General features: G+C 47.1%; 1 protein-coding gene across 1 annotated transcript in view; it reads right to left on the reverse strand.

The window, feature by feature from the left end:
* Lpar3 (lysophosphatidic acid receptor 3) overlaps positions 1–15,953 on the reverse strand; it is a 67,056-nt gene that overhangs the window by 44,503 nt on the left and 6,600 nt on the right. Inside the window, exon 2 of the mRNA XM_032896604.1 lies at positions 513–1,269. Within this exon, the coding sequence (XP_032752495.1) occupies positions 513–1,248 (736 nt within the window). The 5' untranslated portion in view covers positions 1,249–1,269. The remainder of the gene's footprint in view (positions 1–512; positions 1,270–15,953) is intronic.

Below are 15,953 nucleotides of genomic sequence, written 5' to 3' on the forward strand. Positions count from 1 at the left end.
GTCACACAAAACGAAACAGTGTTTGAGGAATAATACCTGAAGTTAACCTCTGACACACACACACACACACACACACACACACACACACACACACACACACACACTCCAAACAAATCAAAACTGCTTATTATAGTCAGTGATATCAAATATGTAACATTCTTGAGGCCTTGGCCAACCACCAACAGGGAAATGACTTATAGCATATCGCTTAAACCCTCCGTCTGGTTTCTTTATCCGGCTGGGGCAAGATAATTAAAACACCAGTCTCCCAGAGCTGCCATGAGAACTAAATACATTAATACTCATAAAAATGACTCAGAGAAATGCTGGGCACCTAGTGGGCGCTACATAAATACTTATTAAACAGGCCCTTGTTTTGAACGGTCTTCCTGGGTTCCTGCTAACCTCCAAGTCTGACGGCACAGTGAGTGGCTGGCATACAGTGGGCATGGGTTGCCCGCCACGTGATCTGCTGCACGCATGGGAATACCGGCCGGCTAGGCTCTGCTTACCTAAGACAGTCATCACCGTCTTCATTAGCTTCATGGGGGCCCTCCGGCGGCTGATGGAGCCACTCGTGTGCGGAGAGAGGACGTTGGTTTTCCTCTTGACGTACATGTAGATGCGCACGTACACCGCCACCATGATGAAGAAGGCCAGGAGGTTTGACACCGTCCAGAAGATGAGGTAACTCCTGCTGTAAATCGGGGCCAGAGAGGAGCAGGCCGAGATGTTGCAGAGGCAATTCCAGCCCAGCGTGGGGACCGCCCCCATGAAAATGGCTATGGCCCACACCAGCAGGATGAGCAGCGTCACCCGTTTTTTGGTCAAGTTGCTGTGGATTCTCATCCTCATGATTGACATGTGTCTTTCCACAGCAATTACCAGCAGATTGGCCAGGGAGGCCGTCAGGCTTGTGTCTAGGAGCCCCTGGCGGAGAAGCCAGCGGTTGACAGTCAAGGTTTTCGACACCGGGCCGGTGTTAAACATCAGGAACACATAAGCGATTCCCGCAAAGAAATCCGCAGCAGCCAAGTTAGCCAGCAGGTAGTAGAAGGGAAAGTGGAACTTCCTATTCGTGATCACTGCCGCGATGACCAGGGAGTTAGAAAAAAATATAAAGAGGCAGAAGAACGTCCCAACGCACAGGACGATCACGAGCTTCGTCCCTGTCCACTCGTCCGCCGTGTCTGTGTTGCTCCTGTTGTAGAAAAAGTCCATCCGCTTGTCATAGTGACACTCATTCATGGTGGACAAGAGCTGCGTGTCCTAGGACGGAACAGAGGAAGACCCACATCACTCTAGGCGAACTCACTTGCTAAGCCACTGCCTACTGCCACTGTGACGCCCCTCCCCCAGGGGACTCCTTTCAGTCTCCCGGGGTCTCATTGCCGATGCCCCTTGCTCAGTGCCTGGCTGGAAGTTTCAGGAGGGAGCCCGTGTCTCTTTTACCCACACCAGGATCTAGAGGCTCTGCCCAGCCTCGTGACAGGTAATTGAATAGCTGGCCAGTGAATGAATGGATGGACGATCCAGGAGGCACCAGTGTGTCAAGTGTGCTGTCCTCCGATTCCCCCTCTGCCCGAGTGACAATAACAGGGTAGCAGGAATCATTAATGAACGTTTCCTGCTGGTAGCGTCCAGGCCAAATTTCTTATTTATGAGCTCTGTTCTGTAATTAAGAGCAGCCTGGTATGCCAGGCATATCCTTGCCAAGAGAATGGTATTGAATTTCTCTTCCGTGGCCAAATGCTTTCTCCAAGAATTGATTTCCACCCCTCCGCTTCCAATCTTGATCACTCTCCACCAGCATTCAGTGCCAGGCTACAGCTGCAATCACTTACTAAGCATATAATATGGTGTAGGAAGGGAGACTTTGGTCTCAGTTCCCCCTCCCTTACCTTCTCCTTCACTTCTCCCCCATGGCCTCCTCTTCTAAATGGCACCAATATGAATTTTTATGCTGGATTTTTCCAGCTAATCCCTTCAGCCTGTTCCTTTCCCAAGACACTCTCTGACCCACGGGTGGAAGGGGATGGGACCTTACAGATGCTGCTGACATTTAAGGTCCGTGCACAGAGACAACCCAGTGCGCTTGCTAGGCGAAGGCAAGTCCTTGAGACTTGTGTGAAGGGGGTCCCCACACTGTGATGTCAGCCTTGCAGGACTGGTACCGGGCCTGCTAAGCCTAAGATTTCTTGGACCCCAAAGATGGGAGATCCTAGACAAGGCAGGGTTCTGAGGATGTCAGTTTTTCTGTGCTTTCAGAGCAGAGCTGTGCTATGTGTGGTCAAGACCACGAAGGGTCCTGTCAAAAACCATTGGAGTTGAAGGCCAAGCGTCTAGCCTCTGACCGGAAGGGATCCCTCATAAAAACAAAGCAAAATAAAAACAAAAGAAACAAACAAAAACCATTCAAGGTTGGAATGTATCCACTGAAGAACCGTAGGCTCGGCAGACCTGAGGGCTAAGCTGTCTGTCTACCTTGGGGAATGAAGTGTGCATAACCGGGAAATTGGAGGAGGAAGTCCAAGTTCTGAAACTTCCTGTCGATTCAGAAATTTGATACCACACAAATTGCCACCCTAGACAACAATTTTAAGTACTAAAGCTGCTGTTCTTGAATAGTCTGCTTCCCAATTTATGTTTTAATTGTATAGTGATAGCTTAATGTCATTTGTGAGATAAAAAACCCACTTGATATAATTGAACAAACTTTATACTTTTCACAGCTTTTTAACCTCGTGCTATATGTTCTACTTAACCAATCCAAATTGGACACGAGGCTATTTTCCAGTGTTAGACCTTTATAAGCAATTCATCTTTATATAGATATGACCGACTCTAGGGATAATTCATGGTTTTCAGAATGAGATAGAGGAGACCAATGCATCTTAAGAGTTCTGATGGATCTTGTCAACTGCCTGGACGTGACTGGATTCCTAGGTTTACCAGCACCACAGGAGGGTTCAATAGAAAATATCAATTGGAAATTCAATTGAATACCTAAGGAGAAAATTCAGCTTTCAGCAGTGCTAAAATTATATAGCGATTCAGGACCACCGAGGGAGCCGTGCTGTGAGTGGTCTGCTTGTATCACTCCGAATCTGGAACCTCCCTGTGGAGGGTGCATCTCTCTGTCCTCAGCACTGAGCCTACACCATCATAAAAGACCGCCTTGGATTCTCATTCATCATTCTACCACGTGAGGGCTCGACAGCCAGGCTCCAGTCTTAAGGCAGAGACCTGGCCCTCCCAAGACAGGAAATCTGATGGTGCCTCTATCTTGGATCTTGGACATCCCAACTCCAAAACTGTGAGAAATGAACTCTTGTTCTACGTACCTAGTCCAAGTTACTTTAGTTATAGTCACAGGAACTGACCAGAATGCTGCGTGAGGAGTCTTAATGACACAATGATACTCTTTCCTTTCATAATTAAAAATGATTTACATATTGCGCTTTGCTATGTGCTCTAGGCAGCTAAGGAAAGCAATTTTCTAACTTAAGTGTGATGTCACTCTTGAGTGATTTGTTAGGGATATTATATAGAAGGTAAGAGTTCAGATCTTGTAAAAATCTGCTGTTTTTTTCTCATTTCTTCAAACAGATGTCAGATTTTTAGTTTCAGTTGTTACATTTGGTCAAATCTATTGTGGGACTCCTCGAGGAACGGTACTTCAAAAATCTTCAGATTCGACTTTTTTTTCCTTAAACAGTAAGCTGTAGATTCCAAAAATTGTTATGAGAATAAAAAGATCCTTTTGTCTTAAAAAAAATGGAGCTATCGCAGGAAAACTACGATTAACAGAACTCATACCAAGTAGTTCCCTTCCTGCTCCACAAAATTCTCTATCTGAGAGAGACGGAATGAGGGGTCAAAGTTCACACTGGGAATAGTTTAAAGCAGAAACAAAACAGACAAACAAAACAAAAACAAACAACGACAACAACAAAAACAGCATGAACTATCAAGCAGTAAGTGCAGGTCCTGCCACAAAGTTGTGTTAGGACAAGAAAAAAAGCTCTTGGTTATTTTAATTATCAACAATAACATGCGTGCAAACAGAAACACATAACTCTAAAATTTAAACAGCTAATTTAAAAGGCAGAAATATGGGTCAGCTTTTAAAACTTCATTTTTAATTTCATCTATCTATCTATCTATCTATCTATCTATCTATCTATCTATCTATCTATCTACCTATCTACCTATCTATCATCTATCTCCATCCATCCATCCATCCATCCATCCATCCATCCATCCCATCCATCCGTTTGTGACACAGGATTTCTCTCTGTAGTTCTGGCTGTCGTGGAACTCACTGTGTAGACCAGGCTGAACTCTAAGTCAGAGACGTTGCCTGCCTTTCCCTCCTGGGTGGTGGGATTAAAGCGTGCACCACCACTACTCAGCGGGGTGTTTAATGACTTTTAAACAGGAGTTCACAAATTTTGTGTTCATTCTTCTTTCAGTTGTACATCAGTTGCTCTGAAAATAAGCTTAGTGTTCAAAGGGAAAGTCTGAGAGACCTGTGTCTCAGCCAACACTCGCCAACCCTGGTTGATTGGGGAGAACAGGGTTTTGTCTAAAAACTTCAAGTCACCGTAAGACTTTCTGTGCAGACACAACCTTCACTGTGAAGGCTTCCTGTCACCATCACCCCATCTCCTGCACTGGCTTCCAAGGCTCCTGGTGGTTCCCGGTGCCGATTAACCACACATTATCACACTTCCTAAGATGAAAATTACCAAAACTCCTCGTCAGTTTGTAAGTAATGGCCAACTTAGCATTTCTTGACCTCTCTCGGACTTTACAACACGATTCTGTGACATCAAACAAGTGAAAAAGTCATTTTGCTCAAGCCTAAAGTGCTCTCTGCAAGATACCTCTTACTAACTCAGCTTGCCGTCACTTGGGAACCTGAAGGCCATGATTCATCTGCACAGACAGCCTGTAGCCCATTCAATGCCCAGGACTTTCTTCCGTAATGGGATCGTTGGTGTCCAACTCCCACCCCGGCCCACTCTGCTCTGACTGATTAGGGATCTGTCTATTATGCTCAGCCTGGTAGAGGTGGATTGGACCACTGAGTGGGTGATCTGCTGTGTCCCCTCCCCTAAATTGAAAAGTCTGAGGTAGGCGTCTTTCCTACCTTACACAGCAGCCACTGAGCCCAACCAGGGGGCTCTGTCACTTATTAACTGCATGTTCTCAGTGAGTTAATACCTGCACTCTGGTCCATTCTAATTACTAATATTAAATGTGCACCCCGGGCCGAGTGCTAGACTAAGCAGTTTACACGGATCGCTACACTCTTCTTCCCAACATGATGTGCAGCCATTTTTCGGAAGAGGAAACACAAGCTCCTGCTGGAGGTCACACGGCTGGAAAGCAGATGTCGCTACTTTGGCAGCTCTCCCAGGAGCCCCCACTACACCGTGCTTCCTCTCCCCAGCCAAAAGCAACACCAGGCAGCACCTTGAATCCCACTTAAGCCGTACAGTGACGACCACGTTGCTGAAAAAGAGATGAGTGATGAAGTCACATTCAAAGACCGCCCCACAAAATATCATCCTGAGTGAGGTAACCCAATCACAGAAAAACACACATGGCATGCACTCATTGATAAGTGGCTATTAGCCCAAATGCTTGAATTACCCTAGACGCACAGAACACATGAAACTCAAGACGGACGATCAAAATGTGAATGCTTCACTCCTTCTTTAAAAGTGGAACAAGAATACCCTTGGCAGGGAAGAGAGAGGCAAAGATTAAAACAGAGGCAGAAGGAACACCCATTCAGAGCCTGCCCCACATGTGGCCCATACATATATAGCCACCCAATTAGATAAGATGGATGAAGCAAAGAAGTGCAGGCCGACAGGAACCAGATGTAGATCTCTCCTGAGAGACACAGCCAGAATACAGCAAATACAGAGGCGAATGCCAGCAGCAAACCACTGAACTGAGAACGGGACCCCTGTTGAAGGAATCAGAGAAAGAACTGGAAGAGCTTGAAGGGGCTCGAGACCCCTTATGAACAACAATGCCAAGCAACCAGAGCTTCCAGGGACTAAGCCACTACCCAAAGACTATACATGGACTGACCCTGGACTCTGACCTCATAGGTAGCAATGAACAGCCTGGTAAGAGCACCAGTGGAAGGGGAAGCCCTTGGTCCTGCTAAGACTGAACCCCCAGTGAACATAATTGTTGGGGGAGGGCAGTAATGGGGGAGGATGGGGAGGGGAAGCCCATGTAGAAGGGGAGGGGGAAGGGATTAGGGGATGTTGGCCCAGAAACCAGGAAAGGAAATAACATTCGAAATGTAAATAAGAAATACTCAAGGTAATTAAAAAAAAACAAAACAAAACAAAGACCGCCCCACAGTGTAAAACACAGACGGACATTCCAAACAGCCTCTGGTCCCCTCCTCTTTTGAAATAGCCTTGACACAGAGAGAAAAAGACATCTTTAGAACTATGTGTTCGATTTTCACAGCACGTGGGATGCAATATGGTCGCACCCACGACGCTAAGTCTTATTTCTGCAACATCTCAGCCACTGTTCGTTTTTATCCCAAAGGGCCAGAGGATTTAGAAGTTCTGACCAGAGCCACAGGGGACACTGAACTTTGGAACAATGATCACAACTTCAAACTCCGGTAATGTAAGACTTCACAAGACGGTGGTTTGGAAAGTCTATGTGTGGAATCCAAATGAAGACTTTCTAGCAAAGCTCTCATTTAGATTCTCCCCAACTTGCTTCTCTGAAGAGGAAGAAGAAGGGAAAAAAAAAGATAACCAGGCATCTTAGAATGTGGAAACAATTATGGAAATGAAGCCGTCAGAAAACCACCACTCGAGTCGCTTTTATTTCTAGCTACATCTTAAGAGACAAGCTGTTGCTTGGCTTTCCGGGAACACGCCCCTCTTCCAGAAGGAAGGTGGAGTGAGTTGATGCTGTCTGTGTCTTCTCTCCATGGCCCACAAACACAGAACCACCCTCTCCTCAGAAACTTCGTCAAGGTGGGAGTTGAACTTCACCTTAGGAATACCTGCACAGGTTATCATGCTCATTCAGTGAATTCAATAATTCATGGTAATGGCAAAGCGGGACATCGAGAATGACTTAAATGCACCTGTAATCCCCGGGGTTCACGTTAGCCATTAACTTCTCGGCCTCTACACTTGCTGCTCCATCTCAGCAGGCCATCTCTTTCCCACACGCCCACAGGGTTCATTTTCATACCTCGTTCCTGTGCAAACATCACTTCATCAGACACCCTTCCCTCCTAGCTCTCTGAGTGGAAGCAGCCGGATGTGGTACTCTAACCATTTGCTCTGCCCTCCGAGCTGCGCCATTTCTCACCATCTGACAACCTGGGGCCCTGATTGCTCTCTCCAGAGGGAAGGTACATTTAAGAAGGCAAGCATTCTGTGTTATTTTGACACACCCCTGGACCCTGGAAGACTGCCCAACACATGCACGGTCTCCATAAATGTTTGTTAAACACAGACTAAAGTGAAGAGACCCCTCAGACGCCCACGCCTTGTGGCTCTGACCTTCTAACCAAGCCGATCCTTTCTCCTCTCTTCCCCCACATGTGTGACCTCTAATTTGAGTCTCCCAGGTCTTTCATTTCCCTAGCTTGACTCGGCACCAAACCCAGCCGGCATCGAGGTGTGAGGATGGTGTCTGCTGCCCTTGAAAGTGGCCTCACACGAGCAGACCAGTCTGGGTGGGCTGAAGAGGAACCCCGCCACAGAGGCTCCCTTGACTGCAGGCCTCAGAAATGAGGGTTCCTCTTTGAACATAACTTCAAAAGAGAAAGAGAGCCAATCCTCCAAGCTGGGCCCATCCAAGTCACAACACAAAGGTGGAACTACGACCGGAAGTAAACCATCCATACCCAGGGCTGGGGTCTGGATAAGTAGTTGAGGTGAGGAGAAAGATGTCTCCAGGGGGACAAATCCTTAATAAATCACAAGTACACCATGAAGAAGGGAAGCTTAGCATCCAGTCCTTAAAACGCTACCTAATGACTTCCTTTGAAAGACACCCTGTCCAACTAGGGACACAGAGAAGGCAGTGACCCTTCGGTTGAGAAACGGGGCAAACATTTCAGTCAGGTGACCAAATTCAATGTCAGCAGTCAGAAGCTCTGTTGATTGTCAAACTCTTGAAACCTCGTGTGAGAAATAACCATTTACTTCGTGACCTTCTGAAGCAAACTTGTCATTCCGCTAATCATGTAAAAAAGAAAAAAGAGGAAAGGAAAGAAGGCAGAAAAAATCTCAAGCGAAGAAGTAGCCCTTAGAACCATAAAAGCCTTCAAAAGGAGATACTCCACACCGCTGTCACAGCTCAGAGGTTTAACAACTGAACTGAACGCGTATCCCAAAGGCTAAGGAGTCCTGAATGAAATAAACACTTTAATAGCAATAATGGATCCGTGTCAGTTCAATAACAGTGGCAAATGTGCCTCATGATTCTAGGATTTAACAACGGCAGCTACTGCGTGCCCCATATGGGAATATGAGTTAGGAAGCCTACTGTGTGCTCAACATTTCTGCAAATCCAAAATGCATTATTCCTGAATCTTTTTTTAAAAAAATGAGAAACAAGGAAGAGGTTATCCAATTTACTTACGTAACTTCCTAATAAACTGAAAGCACCTGTTTTATCCCGGCCACGGTAAAACAAACAAGGAAACAGTGATTTGTTAGCGCTTACAAGTAAACCTATCGTGGTGGTGACGGAATAGGAGACACCCTGATAATCATCCATGAGGCCGGTATATTTACTGTAGGGGAGCTTGCTAAACGGGGGGCTGCCGCAGATCTATGTCCCCATTTCCTTATAGACACCCCATCATTTCTCTCCAGTCACCTGAGCCCTCATCTCTGTTAAAAGACTGAATCTTCAACTGGGACACCTGAAGTTATTCTGCTGCAGACCGTGTCCCTTACCAGCAGCGATCTCCGCCCTGTTTTCTGCACAGTCTTTTGGGTCTCAGGGGAATGGCCAGACAGAGGACCAGCAAATGCCCACCTGGAGTGACTGGAAAAATCCCTACTAAAATGAGAAACTGGAGCTAAGGGGAAATGACTCAGTCAAGTGCTTCGAAACGTAGGATTTGATTCACAGAACTCACGTATTTAATAAAACTCGCATGCCGCCCAGTGTGGTGGTATATGCTTGCAGTCCCAGAGCTGGGGAGGAGGAGACAGGAAATCCCTGTGAGTCACTGGCCAGCCCTGGCCTGATTGGTTATCTCCAGGTTAGTGAGAGGCTCTGTCCTCCCGAAGATGTAGAGAACATGCTAAGGATGCCACTGGAGGTCGTCCTCTGACTTCAGGGTGTGTGTGTGTGTGTGTGTGTGTGTGTGTGTTCTCCCTCCCTCCCTCTCTGTGTGTCCTCTGTCTCTCTCTGTGTGTCTGTCTCTCTGCCTCTCCCCCACCCCCTCTCAGAACTTGACATTCCCAAGTCATCATTAACTGATAGATGGTAGCATTCAGGGCAAACTGCAGGCCAGGCTCAGCAGAATGAACAGGTTACGATGTCAGCACAGCCTGCAGACTCCTTTAGACGGGGAGGGTAGCGTGAGATGTGTCAGGGAGTTTACCTGCCACCATCTCTCCCTAGGGAGTGGGTGGTAGACTTACAGCATTTGGTAGACACCACAGCTTCTGCCCTTGGACTTGTTTAATAAACAGCTGTAATCAAAGACATTGTTCTCCAGATGTTCCCGATGGCCGAGGGCTGTCCCAAGCCCCTGGGTTAAACAGGAAGCAGCAGAAACACAGTAAAGAGAGAAAAACACACGGATTTTATACGATCAACAAATTCCCTGACATTGTTTATCTAAATGTAATGTAAATCTTTAGCCGTGTTTACTTTGCTATAAAATCGTAAGCTGGATCTAACTCATGAAGCCCGTAGAGATAGGTTTTGACTTTTGACCCTCATGTTACGCTAGTTGAATGTTTCAAATTAGTATTACTTATACGTAACTCCTATGATAATCTTTAGATCACTATATAATCACATCCCAGTGGCTTCACTATTCAATGGAGTTGAGAATATAAAAGTTTAAAGTGTAGACAGTCATACAGAAGGAAATACATTTCTTAACCAAAATTTTTTTTTGCCTAAATAAGATATTTTAAGAACTTTCACGTGGCAGCCTTAAGGCCAATGACTTCCCGTGAGAGGGAAATTATATTTCCTCACAGTGAAAAGTCTGCAACAGGCAAATTTGTGGTCCAAACCATTTTATTGTCATTTAGCTGTGTACCATACCCCTTGTGTGTCTCCAGTCCCCAGAGGACGTTCAGGAGTCCCTTGCTCGGCAGGGCTTGTTCCATGTGGCCCAGTGTCATGTTACTGGTGGCATCCAGGTAAGTACCTGAGCGTAACCTCAGTCTCTGCATAGAGAGGAACATTTCAAGCCAACGCAGCTGCAGCAGGAGACAGCTCTGACTGAGGCTTCAGAGATCTCAGGGAGGACAGCTTTAATACCAAACAAGTCCTCCAGAGGGGCACGCAGATAGAAGGGCTGCCTGCACCAGGAAGGAGGCTCCATCTCTGCCGGGGAAGCTTCTGCTCCACGTCCTGCTTGTCTCTTAGTCATAACTCATGCTTTCCTGTCAATAAGGTACCAGCTGGACAGTAAGAGGGAGGAGGGAAGGAGCCATGTTGACTTCCGGCCACCGTCTTCCCAGGTTGCTGCCAATGTGCTGGCTCACTTTCTACTGGGCAGCCCTCTCGTGGATGGCCTTGCTGAATGTGAGCTCTTCCTTATTGGCTCAGAATGCCCTATCACTTCTTGTGAAGTCCTGTGAGTCAGTTCCCAGCCAGTTGCTAGTTTGTTAGGACCACTTTCCTGTGTGTACGTGCGTGCAGGCGGAGGCTGACAGACAACCCCGGGTGTCATACTCGGATACAGCATCCACATTCTTTAAGGAAAGATCTCTGATTAACAATTAAGCTGGGGTGGTGGCCAGTGAGCCTCAAGTATCTGCCTCCCTGGTGCTGGGCCAGTGCTGGGATGACAAGGTCATGCCACTCTGCACAGTGTTTTTATGTGGAGTCTGGGGACAAAGCTCGTGTCCCTAGGCTTGCGAGGCAGCTTTATCAATGGCACCACCTCTGCAGCCCCAAGTGAGGGTTCTGTTTAGTCTCGAGACTCAGACTCTCTTACCGGGTGGGTCAAAAGCTCTTTAGAAACTCCGCCGTGTAAGCATGTCCTACCTTTGTGTCTGTCTTCACCGTCCGATCAGGAGTGAACTGGGACACAGACACCATTTGTGCCACTAACGCTCAGCACAGTGTAGGTGGTGGACATGCACCAACTGTTTAGTTCTGTTGCAAGTGTCCATGGTTTGGTTGGAAGGAGGCAAGATGGAGGCCCTGTGGTGGATAATGCCTGGGTACCACACACTTAGAGAAGACGAACGGGCTGAGAAACACACGGCCCCCTCCTAAGGCTGTCAACGTTCTCCATTCAACATTCATGTCTACCCCCACGGCTAAGGTTGTTGTAAGCAGAGCTGGTGTCCTTCTGTCTCCCACTTGGAAACACAAACACAGAGTCTCGTTGGGAGGTGGGAGAAGACTTCGTAATGCATTTGGTCTGAAGAATTCCCAAGTCCTGTTTCCAGCCTCCCTTTCATGGGCGGAAGCTGACAACGGATGGTGTCTACTCAGCACTGCCATGCTCACCCTGGACTGAACTCTCCTGTGTTCTCCACACTCCCCTCCATATTCGGCCTTCTGTTTTCCCAACAGCCTTGAACTCTAGGTAGCCTTGGACTCGGTTTTCAGCCCTCTCTTCTTTTGCCTTTGAACTCCCAAGAGAAGACTACTGTACAGGCTGGAGAGATGGCTCTGCGGTCAAGAGCACTGGCTGCACTTTCAGGGGACCTACTGCAGGCTGGAGAGATGGCTCTGCGGTCAAGAGCACTGGCTGCACTTTCAGAGGACCTAGATTTAGTTCTTAGCACCCACATGGTGGCTCATGCCATCTCTAACTCCAGTTCCAGGGAATCTGATGCCTGTTTCTGACATCTGTGGGTTTCACACGTGGTGTACAGAGACATACGGTACATGTGGTGCATAAGCATGCGTAAGACACACTTCAGACATGTCTCAAGGGGCCCAACTACTACAGTATTCCATGAATCTAGACTTGTCCCTTGCCAAGGACTCTGGCATAACCTCTTGGATCCTAACTTATTTCCCCCTCTGGATTTTACTTTCTGGACTTCCTCTAGGAATGGATCTCAGCGACTCATTTGAACTTCTCATTATTAACCTCACTACACAATGTGCCACCCGACCCTGAGGCTGCAGTAAAAGTCTAGCAGGACCCCATTCTCTGTTCCTAAGAAGCCTACTGTTCTGCATGACGTGACGCTAAGCTAATGGCCGTTTCTAACGCCTCTGCCCCTAACTATAGATTACTCTGAATTCTCGTCTCTTTGAATTATTGTTCAAATTTAGCCTCCACAGCAAAACTATCAGATTGTGCTTTATCTTTGGCGTGTGTGTGTGTGTGTGTGTGTGTGTGCGTGTGTGTGTGTTCATGTTCATCTGCATGTGCATGTGCATGCAGACAATGTGGAATCTAGAATCAGGAATCTCTCCACGTTGTTTCAAACAAGGGCTCTCATTAGCCTGGACCTTGACCAAGTAGGTGAGGCTGGTGGACCAGTGAGCTCCAGGGGCCCATCTGTCTCCGTCTCCCAACTCATCAGGTGCACAGCGATGCACAAGGTTCTGGGATCAAACTCAGGTCTTCAAGAATGCAAGGCAATCTCTTTACCAACACAGCCATCTCCCCAGCCCAAGGTGGGTTTTTTTGTTTTGTTTTGTTTTGTTTTGTTTCTTTGCAAAGTTGTAAGCTTGTAGCCCAGACCCTACCTGCCTTGATCACCCAGCCTCCGTGTAGCTGAGTGACTATGTAGCTGAGTGACTACGTGAGTATATAGGAAGTGTGCTCCACACAATCGGCCCTGAAACACAAAGCTGTCATGTGTTCCTTTATCTTCCTCCCCGCCTGGGCCCAGCACTGAACACAGAAGCAAGAACAAAGCCCGGAGGCACTGAAGATGAATACAACCATGGACCCGTGTCCATGAAGAGGAAACAAATACAGAAGCTGAGAATAAATACTCAAAAGTACATATGGCAACGTGGTGCCACAAAATAAAAATGCCGGACAGGTAAGGTCTCTGAAAGCACACTGATCGTCAGCAGAAATGCTTTCTTTTCTTTTCTCTTTTCATTTCTTTACTGGTGCTGTGGCCTGAACCCAGTGCCTTGCAAACACTGGGCGAGCATGTTTCCATTGAGCTCCTCCCCTTTTAAAGCAGATTTGATAAGCAATGTCCCAGTGCCTTCTACTTAAGGAGGAAGAAAGGAGCCCTTAAGCTTGAACTCTCAACAGTGCTGAATAGCTCTGAACAAGCTCTGAACAAGACCGGAAGATAACGTCGGTTTTGTTCAGGTCACCACACTTGAGACATCCTAGTTTGCGGCTCCAGATGATGGATTAGAAAGAACCAGAGCTTGAGGGAGCGGCTGCTCCTTGTGGCTTTTAGTAATGTCCTGCCAGGGAGAGACAATCTCAGGTGTCTGTTTGTGAGCAAAAGTAGAAGGGAACAGAACACATCTAGCAGCTGAGAGCCCCGGAGCTCTGGAAAACATGGTTGCTCCTCTAACCTCACAGTGGGAGTTTCCACGAAGCACTCACGGGCTTTCCAAGGCCTTTTAGATGCTCCAGTGGGACCAGGGGGAGAAAAGCTTGTGGTGGATGGGAGTCGGTACATCCCCCCTCCCAGGTCCGCATCTGAGAAAACCCCAAGGTAGATCCGTCGGGAGGAAGGGAGGGACAGAGTAAGCAGAAGCATCTGAACCAGAAAGTAGGGACGCTTGGGAACTCAGCTCAGAGTGGAACTCACGTGTGGCAGCTATAATGTAGAATTCACGAGAAGCACAACAAACAAGGACATCAAAGCGTGAGGAATCGTAATGGCAAGGAAGCCACAGCTTGACCTGGAAGGGCTCACGCCTGTCCTCTGTCGTGGGACACGGGGTTTTTAAACACCCACATTAGATGTGGCCAGAGAGCATCAAGGTCGGACTCTGGACTCTGGAAGGCCACCTTCACAGTTCACTCCTCGGCCGGGAGAGCTCAGCATTTGCAGGTCCCTGTCGCTGCTACTTGTCCCCGAGAGTTCTGAGTGTGAGCTGTAACTGTGGGTTTTGTCACTTCTTCCCCACAGTTCGGCAGGTTCACCATTCAGTACATGAAACGGAAGCACTGGTATTTGAAATAGGTGAGAGAAGGGGTGGCTAGGACTGCGTAGCCCTCACAACGCAATGGGGGCAGGATAGTGAAGAGACATCTGCTGAACCTGCCTCAGAGGCGGGCTCCTCCTTCTGGAAATGTGCTCTCTCTCTCTCTCTCTCTCTCTCTCTCTCTCTCTCTCTCTCTCTCTCATTCCCCAATCTGTCCATTGTTCCTTCCTTCTTCTCAAAAACACTGGCATACTTTTTTAAAAGCACACACGGTTTCCAAAAAGACCAATTCAAAGCCACGCTTCCAGAATGCAGCACAAAAGCACACCCCCAACAAGACTGGCGGAGAAAGCCAGGAGGCATAAGAGGTCGCAAAGGAGGAGGTGAAACTGCCTTTGTTCACAGAGGGTATGATCTTTTGTGTAAAGAACTCTATAGATTCAATGAGTCTCAGAATGAATAAACGGAGACATTTGTCAGAGGGTGCAAAGCAGAAGTCAGGCACACAAAGCACATTCATTTCCATATACTCACAGTGAGCAATCACAGCAAAGATTAGGAAAGCAATTACACTCATCACATCATCAAAACAGAGCAAAGAACCAAGAAATAAACTCAGCCAAGGACTCGGAAGCTCGTGCACAGAAGACAATAGGACGTTGTTGAGAGGAATTAAAGAAGACACAGATAAGAAATGAAGAAAAGAAAATCTCGTATTCATGGGTCAGAGTGTTAGAACGTTCCAGACCACTCAAAGTGATCAACAGATTCAATTCAGAAAAACACAACACAATACAACAAAACAAAACAAAACAAACAAAAAGTCCTTTGAAACATATGAAATTGCTAAATGCTCAAATGATCTTAGGAAAGATCGAAGTTAGAGAAGTCACACTTTCTTATTTCAAACTATATTACAAAGCTACAGTAACTAAAATGGTATAGTACTGATAAAAGACAGACGTACAAACCAATGGAAGAGAAAAGGGAGTCCAGAAGTAAGTGTCTGCATAAATGGTCAACTGGCGCTTGACGAATGTAACAAGAATATAAGGTAGGGAAAAGTTCATTCTTTGACAAATAGCACCATTCACATTGCCAGTGAGCATGGCCTATGGAACCAGTCAGCCCCTTAGAAGCCTTGCTTAGCAACTAGAAAGCCACTGAGCTTCTTTGTGCCTTTATTTGCCCATCTGCAAAATGGAGACAATAAGGGAGATTCAATGTGTTTAGAACATTCTCACACTCTGTTGACTTGATTGCTGCTATCGTCATCAGTCAGGGCCTAAATACAGATATTCCCTCAGGAGGCTCAGTTTTTTGGTTAGTGAAGGGAGACAAAATGGAGCATAGGCTGTTAGGATGAAGGGAACACCACAGTCCTGTTCCCTTCAAAGTCTAGAAAACTTGGAGTCAAGAGACCCCAAGGCTGGAGGTGGAGGTGAGGGGTGGGTCCAAAAGAGGGTGTCCGGGAGGAAAAACAAAGGTATCAATTTGCTCGGACCACATTGTGTGGGGTGTGGCTGTCAGAACAGCCACGCCTCCTCTCCTTCCTGCTTTGTTCAGAGCCCAATTGATACTTGTTGATACTTTGTCACCACCAGGGAAACCACCCTGGGCGGCTGTGAGGGAAGGGACTTTCT

The sequence above is a fragment of the Rattus rattus genome, chromosome 3 (genome assembly GCF_011064425.1).
Source record: "Rattus rattus isolate New Zealand chromosome 3, Rrattus_CSIRO_v1, whole genome shotgun sequence".
Classification (NCBI taxonomy): Eukaryota; Metazoa; Chordata; class Mammalia; order Rodentia; family Muridae; genus Rattus; species Rattus rattus.